General features: G+C 41.3%; 1 protein-coding gene across 3 annotated transcripts in view; it reads left to right on the forward strand.

Annotated features, from left to right (window-relative positions):
- The window catches only part of RIPOR1 (RHO family interacting cell polarization regulator 1), a 234,713-nt gene that overhangs the window by 69,325 nt on the left and 141,457 nt on the right, over nt 1-23,931 (forward strand). For all 3 annotated transcript variants that reach the window (XM_053449343.1, XM_053449342.1, XM_053449344.1), the window contains exons 3-10: nt 3,817-3,969; nt 9,199-9,277; nt 12,043-12,066; nt 13,183-13,236; nt 13,327-13,476; nt 18,404-18,467; nt 20,206-20,249; nt 23,465-23,590. In XM_053449343.1, the coding sequence (XP_053305318.1) occupies nt 3,817-3,969; nt 9,199-9,277; nt 12,043-12,066; nt 13,183-13,236; nt 13,327-13,476; nt 18,404-18,467; nt 20,206-20,249; nt 23,465-23,590 (694 nt within the window). The remainder of the gene's footprint in view (nt 1-3,816; nt 3,970-9,198; nt 9,278-12,042; nt 12,067-13,182; nt 13,237-13,326; nt 13,477-18,403; nt 18,468-20,205; nt 20,250-23,464; nt 23,591-23,931) is intronic.

A 23,931-nucleotide genomic window follows, 5' to 3' on the forward strand; every position in this document is an offset into this window, starting at 1 on the left:
GTTCACCGTATCGATCTCAATACCCAAAAACTGAAGACAAGTAGTGGGAAAAACCGTTTTATCCTTAGCTAGCGGAATACCTAAAAACTCAGAAATCTCTAAAAAACAATTCAACAACTTATTACAATCACCAGAACCATTCTTACCTATGAACAAAAAATCGTCCAAATAATGAACAACTGAATTACAACCAGCAACTTCCTTCACTAACCATTCTAAAAAACCTGAAAAAGCTTTAAAATAAAAATATGAAATTGAGCAACCCATTGGTAAACATTTGTCAAAATAAAACTCACCTTCAAACTGAAAATCTAAAGACTGAAAACAATCCGGGTGAATTGGCAACAATCTAAACGCCGATTCCACATCCACCTTAGACAAAAACGCCTCCTTGCCACAACGCCTAACCCAGTATAATGCATCCTCAAAAGACGCATACTTAACCGGAAAATCCTCCACACAAATTTGATCATTAAGTGAATCACCCTTCGGGTAAGATAAATGGTGAATTAGCCGAAAAGAACCCTTTTCTTTCTTAGGTACCAAGCCCAAAGGCGACAACCGAAACTTCTGAAAAGGCGGATACTTAAAAGGACCCTCAATCCTTCCCAAAGATAACTCTTTTTTAAGCTTCTCACGTACCACTGAAACATTTTCACCAACTGATTTCAGATTATCCACCCAAATGAAACCTTCAACATTATAAACCGGAATTCTAAAACCGTCTTTAAAACCATAAAACAATAACTCAGCCGTCTGCCTGTTTGGGAAGCTGCTTAAACAGTGGAGTAGTCTTGACACTATCACTGGTGTCATTGCTTTTTTGAAAAGATTCCCTCCCGCTGGAATTCCCACTATTTCTGCGAAAACATCTTGCACCTGGGTGATTACCTCCACAAAAAGAGCACTTATGCTTAAACTTACATGCATTAAAAAATTTGCATTGAGCTTCATTGAAAGCCCAACAAACACCCTTCTGGCGCATGAAACCTATTATTATAATTATAGCGTTGGGGTAACATTATACTCACCCACGTACCCACATCCTTCATACCAAGTTTTAAATGTTTATGAACTGCCAATTTTTGACAAAATATCTCGTCATAATTAAACCAAGACATGCCCCCGAAGTTTTTATAAGCCTCGAGGACAGATTCAAGATGCTGGAACAACCCCGTGCTACTATCTTTATGCTTCTCACAGTACACACTTGAATATATGCAGAAAGCCTGCAACCAGTTATTAAAAGACCTAGGTACAGGTCTTCTTCTATCCTCTTCTTTATCCTGCTTCGCTAGAAAGTCTTTAGACGCTGGAAGCAATGATAAAATATCAATATACTCATTGTTCCAAATTTTTTCTTTTAACACCCTGGACAGATGAAAACCCAAGGGTGACATTTAGCATGATAAAGCCTCCTTCATATTAGCTTCATGCACCAAATTTCTCTTACTGACTACATCTGACCCTCCCCAAGCCTGAGCTGGATTAGGGCCTTGCCATTCTTTTAATAAATTAAATAAAGAGCCTACCATAGCGCTTAACTGATTTAAATCCCCTTTTGGGAACTCACCCACAGCTGTCCCTGTATCAGTCTGTCCTGAAGAGGGACCGGGCTGATCACAGAGCTCTTGTAAAACAGGAGCCGATGCAGCCAGAGACTGACGCCTACATCCAGAGTCATGACGACCCTGACGCTCCTCTTCATCTTCCTGTTGATGCCGCTTACGCTTCTTGCAGGGCTGCTTGCTTCTAAGCGCCCTGGAAGCTTGAGACCGCTGCAGTGTAGAAGCTCTATTGGACCTTCTTCCGCATTCGGCGCCCTCAAATGACGTAGACGCGCCAGCTTCTTGATCCCGCGATGACACACCATCTCGCGAGAACGAGACAGCATTCAAGGAACAAGCGCCATCTTCCCCGATCGTCAACTCCTCCTCCGCAACGTCTCCAGCTCCAACCGGCTAGATGGCAGCATCAAATTGTCCGCAACCGGAGCAGATGAAAGACAAGTCTTCAGCCAATCTTGAAATCCTCTTCTCCCGGCTCGCTCTCGCAGACAATTCAGCAGCTCTTCCATGCTGCTCCCCGTGGCTCTTGCTGAAAACCGCCGCTCACCAGACCCGGAGGTCAGTGCAGTCAGTTAACGCAGCCAGGGTAAGTGCCACAGGTACCTCAGAACCTCTTCTTTTATAGGTGCAAAACCCGCCCAAAACTAGCGCGAGCTAACCCCGAGCGCAACCAATTAGAAAAAAGCACGGGCAAACTAAGCGGCGCGAGCTGCTCGCGAGCGCAAATTACCTCAAAAAAGGGGCGTTAAACTAAGCAGCGTGAGGCATTCCAGAGCATTCCACAGCTGTCCTTTGCCTGACCTTTGTAATTAACTCCTGCACTGCCACTACTCTCCCCAACAACCACATGTAACCCCGTGCTATTTGCACAGGGTTTTTTCATTTTCTCCAGTTTCGCCACTGGAGAATCATTTTAAATAGGTATGAAAATGTCTTTAGATATGTCAGGGTCATCATATTGCAGCCCTTAACTGGATGTTGGAGTCCAGAGCGCAGGAGTGTAAGAACACAGTGATAGAAACGCACTTCACAAATGACACAAGCGGAATGTTTGGTTATAGGTATATTACACAAAGCAAAGCAAACATCTAACCGTAAGCAGCAGAGTAGGAGGCATATCATGCATACAGACTGCTGGGGAGCATGAAGGTGGAAAAGTCCAGATAAGTATCCAAAAGGTTCTGGGACAGGTAGCAAGCAAAAAGGGGATATCCAGTAGGCAGGCCAGGTCAAACAGGTAACAGGCTGGCAAAAGGGTAAATCCAAAAGGTGGTTGGTCGGTCGGTCGGTCGGTCGGTCGGTCGGTCGGTCGGTCGGTCGGTCGGTCCAATAGACAGATCCAGAGTCTGGCATGAACTGTGGCTCCAAAGAACTTAATGAACTCACAACTCTGTTACTGGGAGGCAGAGATATAAAGCATGTTCATTAGGTCAGGTGTGAGTGGTCTAGGCTTCAGGTGAGGGAGGCAGGGTAATAGCATAACAAAACACAGCTGAACAGAAATACACAGCACATTCATTATAGCAAACAAAGGGTAAAACTTGAACTATCCTGCAGTCAGGATAGAATCCTGACAAGATACTAAAAATGTAATTTATGAATGCGTAGGGTGCAGAAGAACACAGTCACTGTTTATCATTGTAAACTGCAGTGTCTGTAGATACAGGGTCCTGGTTTCTCCAGATGAACAGAAGGTAGTGTGCGTTGATCCAAGAAGCCCTGGCTAGTGCCACAGTTTTAAGGTGTTTTATGCAATTAAGCACTTGAGCTGGTCTCAATGCCTCACTTAAATGTAAGTGTGTAAATAAAGCACGTGTATTAACTTTACCTACATGTCTGTGCTTTCTTCTCTTTCTCCATATACCTTTGGAACGTTTGTGGGAACAAGTCCGTTTTGTCCATCCGTGTAAAATGGAATTTCTCTTTTTTTCACCTAACTGTGTTATAGCTTGTTGATCCAGTGAGAAATCAGGTTTTGAAGTAAAGATACATTGGATCAGCAGCACAGTTGAACTTGTGTATTTTTCCAACCTCAATTATAATGTGTTTTACTATGTTACATCATACAGCCCAATAGCTGGGGATGAGGAAAGAGGAATTAGCATATAGGGAATTCTGCAGAGCACTCTAAGCGCTTGAAGGACCACACAAGACTTTAAAGGAAGCTATCATATGCATTGCTGAGCTGACACTTAAACTGTATATTCATTTTAGAGCTAAACTGGCTTTACTCTGTTTTCCTTTACAGACATTTAGCAGCCTTCCACACCCCAACGGTTTCTCGAAAGGCTGGTTCTAGAGTACGCAGGATGTTTTCAGTGTCACACAAGTCACCTCTTCCGAAGGTGCCTCAGCCTGAGAGAGTGGATGAAGTGTATGATGCCCTAAAAAAGGGCCTGGGGTAAGAAACATGTATATTGTTAAGGCTTTCTAATATAAGGTGACTCCATAGAACAAATTTAGCAAAGAACAGGATTAGGATCAACTGGGACTTGTATAGACCTCTGTTTAATGACAGAATAGTAAGGTAAAGGCTAGATGTTTTTCATACAAAAATCTCTTTTGTATGAAAAAAAAATCCAGCGTTTACCTAAATATCAGGCACACATGGTAAATTATTTTTGTGCAAATGTTCGTTTTTGAGTGGATGTTTAGAGACACCACAAGTGGTCTTATCAATAGGATAACATCACAATTGAACCTGTCAGTACCATACATCATTAGAGAATGAACTCAGAGCAATTGCTTTGCACGGCTTCATAAAGGTTCCTTAATGGTTCCATTGCATATTGCAATGTTAATGGTTCCATTGCATATTGCAATGTTAACGCAAAACCACACTGATAACCAAGACTTTTCAACTGCGACATCAGATTTAAAAATAAAAAAATATTGATGTGGTAATTTGTAGTGCAATTAGTGTAAATTTTAAAGTGACATTTGTGTTGTACCACCTGGTTTACTGAATGTGTGAGAACATGCAAAACCTTGTAAGTTCTCATTTTATTTTCCTCTAGCACAATATTCACAATTGAACCCTTCAGTTGGCTAGCAACTGGTAGAGACAGGTGCTCTTTATGGTTATGGTTGTGCCATAACACTAACGATGACACATACTTTTGGATTCTGGCTGAATTTTAATTTAAACATTTTTGTTAAATGTGTTAATTCATACAAATGTACGAAAATGAAAACAAATGAAATAATAATAATTTTATTTTTACACTTCGACTGGGGAACCCTTTGGTGTTTTCAAAGAACTCAAAAATCTCTTGTAACCGAACTAAGCCCTTTATAATATCGTAGTGACATGGGATCAGTAAATTTAACTGTACTGTATTGTACTATATTTAAAACCTTTTTTTAATTTTTTAATGAAACTTTGCTTTTCCCTCTTGTCACTTTGACCTCCACTGTGCATTACTCATTACAGTAGCTGTGACCACTCAGCATTGGGGATCTGAGCAGGGTCTGGATAGCAATTCTGAGAACTAATTTTTCAGTATAGAGAGATTAACCCCTGTATCAACTGGGACATTTAGTAGCTAGTGCAAAGACCTTATGACATAATATTATGTTCTAAAGTCCTTCAGGACATTATTGTACCTCCTTAGGAGTAAGGAGTTAAGTAAAGCCTTTATAGTTCGGTGTAGTAAATACACCTATGTCATGGTATTCCTCATTAACCCCTTGGCTGCTAAGCCATTTCCCACCCTGGTGCTAAGCTGGTTTTCGGCATTTTGGTGCATCTCACGTTGAAACGCGTTTAGAAGTAAATTTCTTGGGAATAAACTATACAAACCATATATTGTTTTTTTCAGCACACCCAGCAGATTCCAAATATACCATTTTTATATGTGTATGTCTCATTAGGTTTGCAAAATAAAGCCAAAAATGGGAAAAAAGTGTAATTTTTCACTTCCGACTCAATAAAAACTAGTTCGTAATGTTATTTTTCTAAACTCTAATATCAAAAGCTGTGTTGCTAAATATTTGTAGTAGGTTACCGGTCTAAAATAAACAGAAATTGAGAACAGTAGACTGTGTGTTTCTAATATTTTATAGCTAAAAGTTAAATTTATTAGACTATCACAAAAGACATCTTTAAATTTAATGCATGGCTGCCGTCAATTAAACAGCTCTAGCTGCCCGGGATGTTAAAATATGCCAACAAAACTATATATTTTTAGAAACTACACCCCCAGCTGCAGCAAATGAGGTCTTAGTTGTATTTGTATCACAAATCCGACGTGCACAACAAATAAGTGAATATCACACTTCTAAAAATAAAAAAAAAATTAAATTAGAAGCGACAAGTTCATTTATGTCTTGCGCACTCCAGTCTTGTGCTACGAATACATGCAGCCCCTCATTTGATGCGCCAAGGGGTGTAGTTTCTGAAAATATATACTTTATGTACCATAATTTAACTTACCAGCTGTCTAGAGCTGTCTAAACGCAGGCATCACCCCTAAATGTTTTAAGACAATTTTTTAACAAGATTCTCCAATCTGCCATATCTGAAGTTAAAGTGGTCTAGACATCTGGGAAGTTAAATTAGGGTACATAAAGTACACATTTCAAGAAACTACACCCCTTGGAGCTTCAAATGAGGGGTTACATGTATTTCTAGGACAAAAGTTGAGTGCACAAATAATGATGGAATATGTCGCTTTGGCTAGAAAATATGTTTTTTCTAACCATAGCCACATGTTCATTTGTGTCTTGCGCACTCCAGGTTTGTATTAGAAACACATGCAGCCCCTCATTTGATTCGCCAAGGGGTGTAGTTTTTGCAAATATGTACTTTTTGTGCCATAATTTAACTTCTTACGTGAGCAGTAATGCCACGTCAAGGCTTCAACCCTAATTACTGACCATTCACACGCCTTTCATATCTCCATTCACTCGCAGAAGCACACACCATACTTTCCATACATTCACTCACAGAAGCACACACCATTCTTTCCCCTTACAATGATGGTAAAGGGAGAACAAAAAAATCACTTTTACAGCAAAAATAAGTTTTGCAGTAAAAATGCAAGGCGCTCCAGCGATGAGATGGTTACTCACGTACCGCACAGGCTAAATGGCTGATTTTAATAATATTTGCAGTTCATCAGGATTTCAAAAATTGCCTTCCTCTGCCATTGGCTAAATTTAACCCCATGATCAAAGGGATCATGGGGGTTAAAATTTAGTATCGGCCATTTTTAAAAAGGGAATGTGACTTTTTCATAGCTATATGATCACTGTGGTAACATTGGCTACCACAGTGATCATTTAGCTAGAATACTTAAACTTTTTTTTTTTAAAGTTAAACTAGTTTATGTTTAGATAATTTAATTTGGGGGTCTCTAGGCAATTTTGATCTTTATTTATCTGCCTTTAGAGACCCCCAAATCATTTTTTTTTACTTTTTTTGTACATTTTTATTTTTTTAACTTAATATTTTTTATTATTTTTTTACAATCTATATACGGCGATTACCTTTCCAACGGTATATGTTGCGGGTTTGTAGCTGCTTAGATGCCTGAGATACAGGCATCTAAGCAGCATGCCCCCATACCTCTTTAACTGACAATTGTCAGTTTTCAATAAAGTTGCGCAGTGACGTCATCGCGTCATTACCGGCCGGAACGGGTGGTCCCAGTGATGCCCTTCAATATGAGGGGCAGATCGTCTGGGTAGGTGGTGATGGGGGTCCACAGACCTCCATCAAGGTAAGATAGTGCTAGCGACGGCATAGTGCCGTCGTTAGCACCTGACTGGGACTGCTAGCGACGGCACCATGCCGTCGTTAGCAGTCAAGGGGTTAAGTTATTACTCGCCCATTCATAAGTTGGTTATGGTTTCTAATTAGCTCTAGCAGATAGAACACATTTTTCCAACAATCTCTGCATTCTTGTGATAAAGTGTTTTATTTAAAATGATTAATTATTGATGAAATAATGCAAGTAATCTCTGAAGGTTGAAAATTGTCTTTAACCTATTGTGGCCAATGACATGCTAGGTACTTTATGATAAGATGTACCTAGAAGAAATGGTCCCATGATGCCGTGATTACATGGCCATCAATGTGCCTGCTTGCTCAGTGTGTCATGTAATTTTTAATGTACATCAGGTTAGTTGGTGGGGAATTAGTTAGATAAGGTTAGGTTTTGGGTTATGTAGGGGTAAAAAAAAAAATAAAGAAACTAGAAAACCTATATACCTGTGAAACTGTTAATAATTGTGTTTTTTAACCTCTCCCCCATAAAAGAATGTCTTCATATAAGCCTTATTGTCCCATTGTACCAATATATATTTATATATTTTTTATATACATATACACTCACTGGTCACTTTATTAGGTATGCATGTTCAATTGCTTGTTAACACAAATAGCCAATCATATGGCATCAACTCAATGCATTCAGGCATGTAGACATGGTCAAGACAACTTACTGAAGTTTAAACCGTGCATCAGAATGGAGAAGAAAGGGAATTAAAGTGACTTTGAATGTGGCATGGCTGTTGGTGCCAGACTGTCTGGTCTGAGTATTTCAGAAACTGCTGACCTACTGGGATTTTCACGCACAACCATCTCTAGGCGACAGAGAATGTCCGAAAAAGAGAAAGTATCCAGGGAGCGGCAGTTGTGTGGACTAAAATGCCTTGTGGATGTCAGAAGTCAGAGAAGAATGGGCAGAAAGGCAACAGTAACTCAAAGACCACACCAGGTGCCACTGCTGTCAGTTAAGAACAGGGAAATGAGGCTACAATTCGCACAGACTCACCAAAATTGGACAATGGAAGACTGGAAGAATGTTGCCTGGTCTGATGAGTCTCCATTCCAGTTGCTTCTTTAAGATGGCAGGGTCGGACTTTGGCGTAAACAACATGAAAGCATGGATCCATCCTGCCTTGTATCAACGGTTCAGGCTGGTGGTGGTGTAATGGCGTGGGGGACATTTTCTTGAAGCACTTTGGGCCCCTTAGTACCAATTGACCATTGCTTAAACACTACAGCCTACCTGAGTATCTTTGCTGACCATGTCCATCCCTTTATGACCACAGTGTACCCATCTTCTGATGGCTACTTCCAGCAGGATAATGCACAAAGATCACATCATCTCAAACTGGTTTCCAGTTCACTATACTACAATGACCTCCACATTCACCAGATATTATTCCAATAGAGCACCCTTGTGATGTGGTGGAACGGGAAATTCACATCATGGATGTGCAGCTGACAAATCTGCAGCAACTCCGTGATGTCATCATGTCCATATGGACCAAAATCTCTGAGGAATGTATCCAGCACCTTGAAGAAAGTATGCCACGAAGAATGAAGGCAGTTCTGAAGGCAAAAGGGGGTCCAACCCAGTACTAGCAAGGTGTACCTAATAAAGTGGCCAGTGAGTGTATATATATAGTGGGTACACTAAAGGGGAAAGAAGAAAATAATTGAAGAAAGATATAGCAAAAACACAAACAATGCTCTGGCCCCATAGCCGTGGTCTTCAATAGGTCATTTAGAGCAGTCATATAAAACAAATGTCAAGATTTAGAATAAAGAAAAATTTATTTTGATCCACAATAACCGAAAAAGTAATGTGGCTGCTGACTTTACTTTTTGTCTTTATAGAGCCTACCTAGAAGTTCACCAGATGGAATTGGATAAACTGACAGGTCAAATCAGAGATTCAAAGAGAAATTCTAGACTGGTAAATATTATACTGACAGTATTTTGCTTCTTATTTTGGCTTCTGTAAAAATGTGTAATATCCTATGACGTCTGGAAGTACATTTTTCCCTGTGATTTCCTGCTCATAAAACTTTGCCTAGAACCTTAACCCTAGAACCCTAACACAGGTGCCAATTTACATGCTGTCTCAGAGCTACAGCAGGTTCACACAAATAAATTTGACCAATGACCTTGTTGGACATCACATTCCAAAACCACGGCCATTAGTATGAAGCCATCATCCTCTTTGTGGCTAAAACAGCCTCCACCATTCTGAAAAGGCTTTCCACAAGACTTTGGAGTGTGCCTGTGGGAATTTGTACACATTCCACCCGTTTGTAAGGTGATAGCGAAGGTGTCCAGTGGGTTTAAGGTCAGGGCTCTCTGCAGGCCACTCAAGTTCCTCCACACCAAATTCATCAAACCTATGGACCTTGTTTTGTTTGCTGGAACAGGAAAGGGCCCTCTCCAAACTGGTGCCACAAAGTTGAAAGCATACAATTGTCTAAAATATCTGTGTATGCTGTAGCATTAAAATTAACATTACTCTTTACTAGAACTAAGGGGCCTAGCCGAAACCCTGAAAAGCAGCCGCAGACCCTTATCCCTCTTCCATCAAACTGTGCAGAAAGCACTATGCATTCCGGAAGGTAGTATTTTCCTGGCATCCGCCAAATTCATATTCATCCATATGACTTCCAAGACGTCGTAGTCTAAAACTAGAGGGTCAGAGACTCAGATGTAAAGTAAGAAAGTTATACTTTACCAAGTAGGTAGCTGATAAATGGAACAGTATCCTAGCAGAAGTGGAGGAGGCTAATACAGTGAGGGCTTTAACCCCTTAACGACCAATGACATGCCAATTACGTCATGGAAAAATAGTTAACAACTAATGGCATTAAAAAAGCCTGGAAAGTGACCTAAGATCCATTTTTTTTTAAATCGGTATTGCTGTTGCCTTGATGTCAAGGCATTCACCAACAGCAAAATTTACTGCAGGGGATGTGGCCCCTCCCTGGGGCATCAACATCCAGCATATACTATATGGTGGCGGACATCTGATTTGAAAGCTTATGAGGTGATCAACGATCCAGTCCCTACGTTGATTCTGACTGATCATAAGAATCTCCAGTATATCGAGTCAGCCAAATGCCTTAATCCTTGGTAGGCTAGATCGGCTTGTTTTTTATCCTGGTTTCTGTTCGTGTTGACTTACCATCCGGAATCTAAGAATACAAAGGCTGACGCACAGTCCTGGATGTATGCGTGTCGCATAGTTCCAGAACAGCTGTCTACTCCAACCTCTCCCTTGTCCTGAGACGCTTCTGGTGAGAATTTACTAAAACTCTGAGAATATCTCTTGCCTTCTCTTCAGTTTACCATCCTCAGACCAATGGAGCAGCCGAAAGAGCTAATCAACACCTCGGGCAATACTTTTCGTTAACGATCATCAGGATGACTGGGTTTACCTCTTGCCATTTGCAGAGTCCACAGGAAGGTGACTCTTCTACTGCCTGTATGGTCTTTACCCACAACCCTTTCTAGGTCCTCTTCCCGCTCTCTTTCTTCCGGATCTGGATGAGAGGCTTACTACCATCTGCTCTACTTGGATGTCAGTCCAAGCAACCCTAGAACAGGCTGCCCAAACTCAAGAACAACAAGCCAATAAAAGATGTTCTCCTACTCGCTTACCAGGGCATAAGGTTTAGACTAAATACCTGCAGCTCAAATATGGTGCTAAAAACACTCCAGTTCCTTTTTAAGCTCTCAGAAACCATTGAGGGCTGTGCCTATGTTATAGTGCCTGTCCTCCGTGTGCATTTCCCTATACAGTCTTCTGTGTTTGATACCGGTTTGTTTTTTCGCTGATCTTGACATCTGGTACCCTGACCTTGGATAGTTATTTGTTCTTCCTGACTTCTGTCTCCCTGACCTTGGCTCCGAATCATCCTTGTGGTCCTGCCTGATATTGTGTCTCCTATTTCATTGAGTGTGACAAAAAATAAAAGCTTTTTTATGAGCAAGTGCTAAAATTAGCTCTGTATAATAAATTACTTACACAACGTTTGAGAAAAAGCTAGTAAGATTAGTGCATGGAAAGTGTTAAAATACCAGCATCTGAAATACCTTGAGGTGTTTAATTTAAAAAAATATGTGGTTTGATGGGGGTAAATTGCACTGACCAGCTTCAAAGATCTCCTTAATAGGGCATGGGGACAGGATTGCCAGATTGGAAAACATTTTTTGAAATAGCAAAATAGTACTTGTATTTATTGCTCTATAACTTCCAAAAAAAACTTTGGGTATTTCTAAATTGTGGACAAATCGTAGAATATATTTACCGGTTCTCATTAGCTTTTATAGATGAGTAAAATATTTTTCAAATAATAGTAAAAAAAAAAAAAGTGTTTTTTCCAAATGTTCACTATAGATAGAAAAAAAAACAGCCTGGTCCTTAAGGTGTTAAACAGGCATGGGTTATACATAAAGCTATCCTCTCTACAGGACCTGACCAAATCCTCTTACATCAGGAACAATGGGCAGACTAGATGAGCCAAATGGTTCTTATCTGCCATCAAATATTTCTGTTTACCTGATTATTCACGATTTTCATGATGTATATTTAGATTATTAGTTATCTTTTATTGGATATTTAATTTTTTTTATTAGAGAAGTATGGCATGACATATATTTATATACTTAAAACAACATAACTACTCTTATATATTTTTTTATTTGCTATAGGGCTTTCTGTATGATCTGGATAAGGTAAGAATATTTCTTGCTATTTCCTAATGAATGCTCAAAGAATTTAGTACATTTAGTTTGCAACAATTTAATCTAAAGCAGAAAAGAATACACCTGTCACATACACATACAATTATATAACTGAGCACTGTAGTTTGTTAATTTTTTATCTGTCCTGTGTAGGATATTCTGTAAAGCTGACCTGACTTCTGCACATTTAATTATACATCATGGCTTCATTAGGATGTAAAGTTTACATTTACATAGATTCAAAGCAAAAGTACGAAGTAAATCACAATGTGGGAACAACATAATTTACACATGCTGTTTTAACACTTTTAACATATGTACAGTATTGGCTCGGATATAGGCCGCACTCGAATATAGGCCGCACCCTAAAAGTTTGGTGCATTTTTAAAGGAAAAGTTTTGTAATAGATATGCTGCCACTCTGTCCCCCCCACCCCCGAGATATGCTGCCACTCTGTCCCCTTCAAGATATGCTGCCACTCTGTCCTTCCCCTGAGATATGCTGCCACTCTGCACCCCCCCCCGAATTACCAGAGCAGACTCTCGGGGTGTCTTGTGGGACCAGCGGGGCACATCTACACAATACACGTATACAACTTCCGGTGCCGGCACTCAGCTCTGGTAAGTCTTGGGGGCAGAGGTAAAACGCATCGTGCGGACGTTCACCGATGCGCGTAAACAACCTCCGCTGCCGGCACGTCTGCACGATGTGCTTTAACAATCTCCCTTGCTGGGACTCCCCTTGTGGGAATTAAAGCACATCGTGCAGACGTGCTGGCAGCGGAGGTTGTTTACGCGCGCATCGCCGCAGCCGGTGAACATCTGCGCGATGCGCTTAGACAATCTCCCGTGCCGGCACTCCCCCCGCGGGAAGTGCTGGCAGGGGGGGCTGTCTGAACCTATCAGAGAGTAGGATACGGGTCCCCTGCACCGCTGCGGGGGATCTGTATCCTAACCCTGCTGCCTGCCGGGCGCCCGGAACTGCATGTCCCGGCTGTTGGGCGCTAGAGTCCGAATTTAGGCCGGAAAAAAGTATATAGGCCTATATTCGGGCCAATACGGTATTTTTCTACTTCTGTTCCTCACTATTTTTTCTATGTTCTTCTAGCAAGTGAAGTCCGTTGAGAGGTTTATCTGCAGGCTAGAATTTCACACAAGCAAGGTTAGTGATAAACGTATAACATAATAACTTATTTACTGTAGTGGCAAAACATAACTGTATAGTTGACCTTTATTATTTGCTCATTTTCAGATTGATGAGTTGTATGAATCATACTGTATTCACCGCAGACTGAGGGATGGAGCCCATAACATGGTAAAAGCTTACAGTGCCTCCCCTGGAAGCAAAGAAGCCCGGGAGTCACTTTCAGAGGCTGGAAAAGGCTACAAGGAATACACAGAGGTGTGGCCAATTGTGTGTATTTGTATATATTTGCTGTTCTTGTTTTAAATTTAAAATCACTATGATCTTAGTTGTGTGAATTGCTCATGCAACAGTCAATTGTGATCTCTGTTGTTAGCCTCTTCTTTACTATGGATATTTTGCAACCCTAAAACCTCGAATTATTGTCATTTTACCATTTGGGGGAAGGATAAGTAAGCAAGGAGCAGAATAAGTTGAAGGGGGAGGGGGAAAGAAAAACATTCTATATATGAATACATATGTATCTTTTACTGTTTCTCTCTTTCTTCATCTGTGAAACTCCTGGGGAGAGGACCAACTTAGCTAGATCTCATACAAGCCGAGCGCCCAACCTCTGGGGTAGAGCAGATGGCAGAAACCACCACTCTGTAGTAGTTAAAGCCAATAGAATCATGTGGCTCTGTGTTTCTCCATATGATCCTTAGAGCTTTGTGAGATCTCTTCAAAGGGTCAGATCTCTTCCACCTAAATGACCAAATCCTTTAGTGTTGGGGGGAGGAGTAGATCTCTATCAAAAGGGTTTAACTATTGACTTCTTACAGCAAGACATCTGTCTATTAGTGTGGTGTAACAGGTTTGCTGGACTGAATTGGGGAGGGTTATCTGTCAAAGACATCTCTTATTTGCTCCCAGTATGGCTTGATTCACCTGCAGCTCCAATATATATGTGTCATGGTATAGATAGAAGAGGTGGATCCGACTAAGCAGACAGGTACCTTATCTCCAACAGGAGGACGCAAAAGGCTCCGCTAAGAGACAGATCAAATACACAGTCCGTGGTCGAGGGCAATAGCAGGCAGCGAGGTCAAACAAATCCGAGATCAGGGCAGGCAGAACAGGAGCAAAACGGTTAAACGGTCCGGGTCGTAGGCAGGCAGAGGAAAATCGTAGTTCGAGAAACAGGCCAAAGGTCAGTACACAAGATCAAATTTATATTAAAGCACAAAAACAGCACACCCAAAAGCAGTATAACGCTTAGAACGGGCAAAGGACACAGCAAGACTGAGGAATTTATAGGAAACAGGTACTCACGTCACGGGCCTCGCCGATGTGTGCGTCGCGTGTGTCGGGTGCCATTGGGAGCGGCTCGGGCCGTCGTGACGTCGCCACCGGGTTGCGGGTGTCCATGCGGCCGAGGGCAATGAAGCTGGGCCGTGATGCCGGCGTGCGTCCGCGTCGGAGGCTGGGCCGCGATCGGAGCTGCAGGGCGCGTGACAGCAGCGGAGGTAGGAGCTGCGACGCGTGTGACAATATGTAAAAAAGTTCACCACTGGGTCACACTTACAGCTACGGATTGATTATGGAAGGTAGCACAGGGGTTTTATACCAAAATGTGAGACGTTTGTATGCATTTTCCTGTATTAGTTGTAGGGAACAGCTCACGCATGGGGCGGCAATGACAGTATTCACACAGGTTTCAAACATAAAGCGTGTTTATTTAAATGCTGTAGGCACAGAGCACCTTGTAAACAAAACAAACTCTAAGCCTGTCCGGCTCTAACTAAACATCCGGATACCTCTCTACAAGCCTAAGGTCTGGCACAAAGCAAAGTAACAGGTTTTCCCTAGGTAAAGCTTCATACCTGGTGGGCTGCAGCGCTGGCTGTAGCTGCTCCTTCACTCAGTTTCTCCTCCCCCCTGCAAACCTAACAGCCCTCTCTTTTAAGGCTTCCTCCCCAGTAATGAGCTTAGGAAGCCTCACCTGAGGGCTCCTGGGTTTGCTACCGTGCCTGGCTGAGGAAACCAGGTGAGATAAATATCCCATCAACCACTCTCCCATACACTTTACCACATAGTGTAAAGAAGAAGCATTGCTGAGTAAGCAAAATTATTTTGTCCCATTGCTATTGGGTCAGTTGGTGCAAGGGTCTCTTCCCATTTCATAACAAACTTTACGATATATGTGGGTATTTTAGCATATAATAAATGTTGGAGATACTCATGGCTGGAACAAAATCTTAGCAAAGGTTTTCAAAGGGTGAGAGGTCTCTTGTTAAAATTAAAGATTCAAGGAAGAGCAAGCCCCTGCCATCAGCTATCTCACAAAGACCGAGAGAGAGAGAGAGGTGGAAAATGCGATCAAAAGAGCCATCAAGGCCTGAAGGGAACCAGGGGTTACATGGCACTATGCTTATAGGGGAGGCTAAGGTAGTAAGATCAAATTCATGCCAACCCCAGGCAAGAGAGGGTTGCCCACAGGAGAGACCGTGCCACTCTCTCTCTGTGTTAGTAGACAGTAGGAGTAGGTGGTGGCCCTCCCATTGTATTGCCTGCATGGCCTCCAGTGCCTGAACGATGTTATCCTTTGCCTCCCTCCCCCAAGCGAAGCCAACTTGGAGGGGTATGCACTAGGAGGGGTATGCAAGGTTGGAGTCTCAATGCTAGTATTTTAGCCAGGTTTTTATGTCAATACTTAATAAGGGAATTCTGTGTCTTTTCCCTCCTTAGTGGCAAGTGTAATTATTGTCATTATAATCCTCATTTGGGCATCTAGGTGCTAACCCTTTAAATGGGATAATACTTTGGCTAGCCATGGAAATAAAATATCTTGGTGCTTTTCTTTTTTTTAATAATAATTAAATTAAATAATAATTTTATTGGTGTACATTCCAACATATAGCTGTATCCTTTTAGAAGAATTATAAAGTTACATAGTAGACCACCAGATTACTTTACATAGTAACAGGGACATTGGAAACCACAATGATGAAGGATGGTGAAGCCTTCAACACCACACACTAGGCCAGAGATCTGCAAGCTTATCTAACTACCCACAGAAAAGCCTCCTTGGATCCTGCGGTTACACAGGCCCTGGAATTACCCATAACCATTGGAAGAATCAATCCAACCTTTTAACACCACTGTCTCTGCCAGGACTCCCGATTTGGTTTACATTGACATTTTATAAGCCTCTATTGATGTAATCCCTAAACCTGGAAAAGATCCAGCCCAATGCACCAGCCGGCCAATTTCCCTTTTAAAACATAGAGTTTCATGTGTAATACAGTTACAGTGTGACCGCTTTGGAGAGGTGTCCATTAAAAAAACAAACAGGTTCCCAAGAAGGTCTCTCCAGACCCTCCCGGGAGACCTCAGGTCCCCGAGTCCCTCCACCTTGCAGGCTGAATACACGTACTTTATTCAAATTACGAGTGACACTAGGCAGGGATGCCCTCTCTCACCACTTCTGTTTATACTTACTCTAGAACCCCTCTATAGTTTAAATTAAAAATTAACATTGCTAAATCTGAAATAATAAACATTTATACCGCACTCCCAGAGGCTGAGAAACTCCAATTCCTTTATTTTTTCAGATGGTGTTACCAGAAAAGAAAATATTTCGGTATCTGGCTTACCCAGACACTACTTTACTGTTCACAGGGAACTTCTCTTTAAACTTGTTGTTTAAATAAGGGCAGATTGGGCTATTCAAAAAGGGGCAGATATTACCTGCTTAGGCCGAATAAAAGCTATAAAATGAACGCATTTTATACCTCTTTCAATGCATCACGTGCAGGAGCTCTACCAAATTACAATACAGAACTATTTTTTGTCCCAAACATTGGGGAGCCCTCGCACTCCCTAACAGATATTACAAAGCAAATTAATCTCCAAAGAGTAGCCAAATGGATCTCTTACTCGATGCAGAAACATTGGATAAACTACAATCACTCCTTTGGCTCCCTTCTAGTGAAACACACCAAATATAATTCTTACATCCCACCATCACTCCTACAATTCAAATCGGGCGACGATTGAACAAAAGTTACCAATGGCCGCCCTATCCTTCTCCACTAATTCCGTTACTAGACAATCCTCTATTATCATCACTCAACTCCAAAACCTACATGAGATCAAACATTCTAAGAGATCAAATACTCAACATGGGGGTCAGTTGTCGACTCTTACTTCCAACTGACAACATTATTGCTTGTTGTAGAGTGGCACTGTTTAGGTGAGTCTGTGAGAAGGTCTTAACAACACTGGTACCAATGTATAAATAGCAGAACAGCACTCCAGTATTTCTGGTGCTTGAACTGGGCTCCAGCAGCACCCCACAATATTACAAATAAAGTCGCTCAGCACTCCAGTAGTTCAGTGAGGTATATTTAATTCAGCAACACAGGCAACGTTTCGACCTTACGATCTTTATCGAGCCATGGCAAACATGTGAATGCAGTGAGTTTATATAGCAAAAAACAGATTAATTACAACAATCCTTAACCATGTGTGCAATTTAAAGTGACAATGCAAACATCAGCTTAACCCCTTGATGACAATTGCCGGTCCGGGCACGTCACCGAAAATCAAGTCGATAACGTCAATTGACGTGCCAGGACCGGCACGTCTTTAAACGGGTGCAGAAAGCGAACTATTTTCGCTTTCTGCACCGAAACGGCGTTGCTGTAATGCCTCGACCTCGAGGCATTCAGCAACGCCATGATCGGCACAAAGGGGCCATCTCTGGCCCCTCCCCGGGGCGTCAACATCCGCCCGTTTTAAAAGCGTTTAGGAGGCGATCCTAACGCTAAGATCGAAGAAAAGGACAGGCATGTCTATATGGACATTTAAATGCTTGTCCAAATATATATATATATATATATATGGGTTTTGAGAATGCAACTGTTTCCCACAGCACAATTTATCAGTCATAACTGTACTGCTACGGGAACAGCTGTGCCGAAGATGAAAAAATAAGGCTGATAACCGCAATCTGTGAAACACAAAAGACAATGTTCTACCTTACTACAGCGCTCTTTTGAAAAATGGACTAACGTTAGTTGATATGCATAAATCAAATGCTATTTAAGAGAAGATATAAATGCAGTCTCCTAAATCCTTTTTATCTTCTGAATTATTCAGAAAACTGACATGCTTAAATATATATATTTTATTACTTACTTAGAAAATGTGCGTGTTGGAGAATGACCTAGAAAGCCAGCTTGGAGAATTTCACATTAAGATGAAAGGTAAGAATTCTTGCTGTCTACTTTTGATATTATATTCTATCCCATTTCCTCTCCGATATCCCATCCTATAAGATATATGCTATGCAAAAATAAGACAGAATCTTAGGATCATGTGTTGCATTATGTATATCTTAGCACACAATATTGTGGCACATTCATCTTGGAAGATATGCTCCAGGTTGTTCAGGTTGGTTGGACATCACTTGTGGTCCACAAGTTTCAAGTTGTGCAATAGATTTTCAGTGAGGTCATCTGTTTGTTGGCAAGTCAAAAAATTAGGTAAATACAACCTCAGAAAAAAAAACACATGACATATTACACCGGATCATGATGATATTTATGATATCGTTTACAACATTACTTCAGTTGATTGAGGTTTGCAGGTATTTGCTCATGCGCATCTTTGTTAAGGTCCCGCCACAGGATTTCAATCGGGTTGATATCTGGACTGACTGGGCCATTTCAACAACTTGATTGTTTTCTTTTTCAGCCAATCTGTTGTAGATTTGCCTATTTGCTTGGGATCGTCCTGTTGCACAACCCTATTTTGGCCACGCTTTAGCTGTCAGACAGATAGCCTCACATTTGATTCTAGAATACTTTGGTATTTCATGGTCTACTCAATGACTGCAAGTTTCCCAGGTCCTGTGGCTGCAAAACAAGCCCAAATCAACACCTCTCCACCACCATTCTTGACAGCTGGTATGAATATCTCCACTTTGGTCTCATCTGTCCAAATGATATTGTTCAAGAAGGCTTGTGGTTTTGCAATTTTGCAAATCGAAGCCATGCTGCCTTGAATGTTTTCCTCTTTAAAATAATCTTTCTCACTGTGGAATGATGGACTTACTTGGAATTATCTGGAAATGGCCTTATAACCCTTCCCAGATTGATGGGCAGCAACCATTGCTTCTCTAAGAATATTGCTGATGTCTTTCCTCCTTGGCACCTGTATGCTCCAGACCAGGAAACTGCTAAAACTTTAGCTTTTATAGAGGTGGTTCACACTTGATCAGTTAATCAAGAGCATTTCATTAGCACCACCTGTCTGCTACCAGTCTGTCTACATCTTAATTCCTATGGAAGCAGTAAGGGTGTACTCAGTTTTTTTTGCACATGGCTCCTCCCCATTTTGGCTTTATTCTTGTTGAATAAATCATGACACTCAGCTGTTCATCTGAGGTTGTATTTACCTATTTTTTAGACCTGCTAAGGAACAGATGATTGTTATGTCCTTATATGTAAAACCATAGAATTCAAAGAGGGTGTATTTTCTTTTTCATGCAGCCGTATATACACTGTATTGTCCTGATTATAGGCCACACTTTTTAGGCCTATAGTTGGGTTTAAGTGTCCCCCTACCTTTTCTTCTTCCATGTCGTCTCTGCTTTTTATGTTGCATCTTCTTGCTCTTACGTCGTCTTTCCGCTTGTCCCCATGTCTTCTGTAAAGGCATCCGGCACACTTCTGTAAAAACACAGACCATCCGGGTACACCAGCTCTCCCAGTTTAAGGAACAGGGGAGAGGCTGTCCCTGTGACTCAGCTCTTTTGCCGAAGTACTCTAAAATAACAGAATATTGCAGACAGATTTGCGGAGAAAGAGAGGTTCAGAAACACTTACCTTATTGACTTAAAGATTTGACAACCTGGTATTTTAGTTAGCTGGAGTTGTAATACAACTTTCAGAATATTTTGCATCATGAAAAAATAAGAAAACTAAATTATTTGTATTTCAGGATTGGCTGGATTTGCAAGGCTGTGTGTGGGAGATCAATATGAGGTAAAGTGGAACAGTTTACATGAGAACCATTTTTAAGGGGAAAGGCTATATCATTTAGCTATTACATGTTAACAAATCAGTGCTGTTTATTACAAAGTATTGCAAATTAATTTCATTATTTATGAAGAAGAAATTTATAATATATGAGAAGGATATATAAGGTATTATTTTTCATATTTAACCCTTGACAACAGTTGATGTGCCAGACATGTCACAGAAAAACATCTCTTTGGAGACATTTGATGCGCCTGGCACGTCATGAGTTTAAAGTCTAAGATCGCTTTCTTCTCCCAAGCGATGTCTATTCATTCAGCAACACCCAAATCTGCAGCTGGGGTCCCATCTGATTGGTCCACGGAGCATCAGTGTGTGCCCCATAGTACACAACAGTGTTGATGAAATGCCTTGATAGCACCATTTTGCTTCTCGCAATGTAATGAAGCAAACAGTCCTCCTTACCTGAACAACGTCATATTCACGACAAAATGGTGTGACTGTGCACCCTCAGGGGTGCAAGAACCCACGTGTACACGCACAGTGTGTTTCCTGCCCAGGATCAGTGCAGGGAGTGTCTAATGGACACACCCCTGCCTGCTGCAGATTCCATAAGTTCCCACTGATCAGCCACTCCTGCATTCCATGGACAACTGGTTCCTTTATCCTGTGGGCTTTAAAGCCAAGCCTGTTCCTTACTTCTTTGCTGAGTTATTCTGCTGCCCTTTACACAGAGAGGCCAAGCACTATAATCTTCCTCCACTCCTGTTACCTTCCCCATATCATTGGATTCCCTAGATTTTCACCCTTGGCTTCCTGTTTTAACCCTGCATCTCTGCTGCCTACATTGACCATGATATCTCTTATGCCCTTGTCTGTTACTACATTCTGGACTATTTTATTTATCTGGTTCTCTGCAACCGGTTTCCGTTCCTGCTATAGGGAAGCTCCCCTTCCGTGACATAATAGCTTAGCTTCTATCATAGAACCCGCAAGAACACCTGACCCACTTGCAGATTCACACAACACCTAACTGCTATGATGCGAGCCATAGAGGAATTCCAAGCCAGCCAGAAGGCCTTGCTGCGCAGAGAGAGGGATTTTAAGAGGCAATCTGCTGAAGCTGCTGCTCTGCCTCCTTCCTGCACAGTCTCCACTACTGTACAATGCCGGCGAACCTGTTGTTGCCATGCCTGAAAAGTGTTCAGGCAAGCGCTCATACTACGGTGCCTTTATCGCATCTTGTAAACTCTTGTTGTCTCTGAAGCCACCATGTGCCTACACCTCCTATTGTACGCACAGCCATATCCCTACTCACCGGACATCCACAGACCTGGGGGCACCAACTGCTCCATAATGATAGTCCTGTATTGACAACATGTCCTTTGTGACCCCCTCTATGATGATCCTCTGCACTCCTCCACAGCACATACTGCCCTCAGTTCCCTACATCAGGGGAAGAGGACTACATAATGGAATTTCAAGAATTGGCACCTGACATCGCCCTAAACGATGTGGCCCTCATTGACCAGTTTCGCCTTGGACTAACCAACTTCCTGAAGGATGAGCTGGCGCAGATTGGAGTTTCTGCCACCCTGGAAGACCTGATCCTCTCGGTCACCCATTTGGATTGTCATTTCTGGGAAAGGAGGCATGAAAAACAAAACTCCTTACCGCCTTACCCTATGGGCTTCCTGTTCCTGTCGTATCCCCGTCTGTGGGGGCTGCCGGTCAAGTTGAGCCTATGCAGATAGGCTGGGTCTGTGGACCGCTTTTAGCAATAGAAAAGGCCAGACAATGAACACTCCGTCTCTGACTCTACTGTACCAAACCCAGTCATGTCCTGAAAGACTGCCCAATGAGACCACAGATGGGTATGTCAGTCTATATGTCTCAACTTGCCTGTATATAATGGATCCTCACATCTTGCCATTCCTGTTACCTTTCAGCTAGGAGACAACTCGACTGATCTTACGGCCATTGTGGATGTGTTGCCAGCTGTTTCCTGGATTCTTCTCTCACTACACAGCTTGAAATTCTGACCTGCCCCAAAGAACACCCATCCTTGTTAAATGACAGATGGCAGCACGTTTAAAAGCAGACATTCCAAAAATAGCATTTGGGACATCGTTATCCAGGGCATCACATAGCTAAAAAAGCATAACCCCTCCATGGACTGGGTAACCGACAAACTGACTTTATGTTTTGACACAACCTGATATGCTGCTACCCTTTTATCTGGAGACTGATGGGTCTGAAATAGCATTAGCAGCTGTGCTATCACAAAAGATTGGGGCAAAAGAGGTCCTCCATCCCGTTGCCTTCTACTCCTTTAAACTGACTAGTGCCAAACTAGTCCTGCCCCGGTTTTTTTATAGTAAATTTAATGTCTTTTTTATAATAATAAAAAATGTTAAATCAAACTGCAATGCTGTACAAGAAAAACGAGACCCAGTTGCTTACATTTAGCGACTGAATAGGTCAGTGAGGAATACATTTATTTTTTAAACTTGGCTTCTGGTCATTTACATGGTTACATAAGGTCATTATATAAAACTTTTTTCACATCACTATTTATGCATTTGATCTCCAGGAAGCAAAGAATTTTACTACCAAATAGGAAAACATCATATTTTCACTTGAATCACCCGCATAATATTTTTATTACTTTTGATATTGTATATTATTTTTCTTCTGGTCTTAACTGATTATAAGATGACCCCCAAAATTTGAATATTAATTTAGGGGGGAAAAAGCCTGAATATAAGACTAACCTATATGAAAAAAAGATTTATTAGTAAATATTAATTCACATGTAAACTATTCTTTCATATTTTATAAAAACTATGGTTGAAAACATTTTTTTTTTTAAATTTCCTTTTATTTACAACTCTGCTTCTTCTTATAATCGAGCAAATATGGTATTTAAGTTATTCATTATTTTAGCTGCTTCTAGTTTAAATAAACCCTATTTATTGCTCTTTTCATTGTTTTCAAGTTCTTATATACAGTTTATTAATATTATTGCCCACCTGTGTACTTTTTCTAATTGAAATATACATTTATTTTAAATGTTGTTGTTGATCAAATGCAACTGCTTATGCAATAGCATTATGTTAATAATGAGCCAACCAGTACATGAATATTACCGTGCACGTGCATACCACACACATATATATTTAAACAAAAATAAGAGACTAATATGGAGCTGTGTTTCTCAGATATTTATGAAGTATGGTCGACAACGCTGGAGGTTGAAGGGACGTATTGAAGTGAATGGAAAGCAGGTGTGGGACAGTGAGGAAATGGTGCTTCTTCCACTCATCACAGAATTTCTTTCCATAAAGGTATGAAATAATAATACATTCCATTTTTTTATCTGCTTAAGAATCCGTTCATTTTAGATCAGTATTTTGCTTCATTTGTTGCCTGCTTTAAGATGGGTATCACCTCTTATTCACACTCCTAATTGCACTCTCACTCACTCTTACTCATGTTCTCACACACTCTCTTTTGCTCTTATTCACTCTCACAAGCTCTCACTCTCTCTCCCAATTTCTCCCTACCTTCTTTGCATTGTGGGTATTTTACCAGCACCGGCTACGTGACAACCCTAATTCCTGTAAACTATTTATTTGCTCTGCCTTACTTCATCCTCCTCTTTAGACACCCTAATTTTTGCCTACTG

Source organism: Spea bombifrons, chromosome 10 (assembly GCF_027358695.1).
Source record: "Spea bombifrons isolate aSpeBom1 chromosome 10, aSpeBom1.2.pri, whole genome shotgun sequence".
NCBI classification, from domain to species: domain Eukaryota; kingdom Metazoa; phylum Chordata; class Amphibia; order Anura; family Pelobatidae; genus Spea; species Spea bombifrons.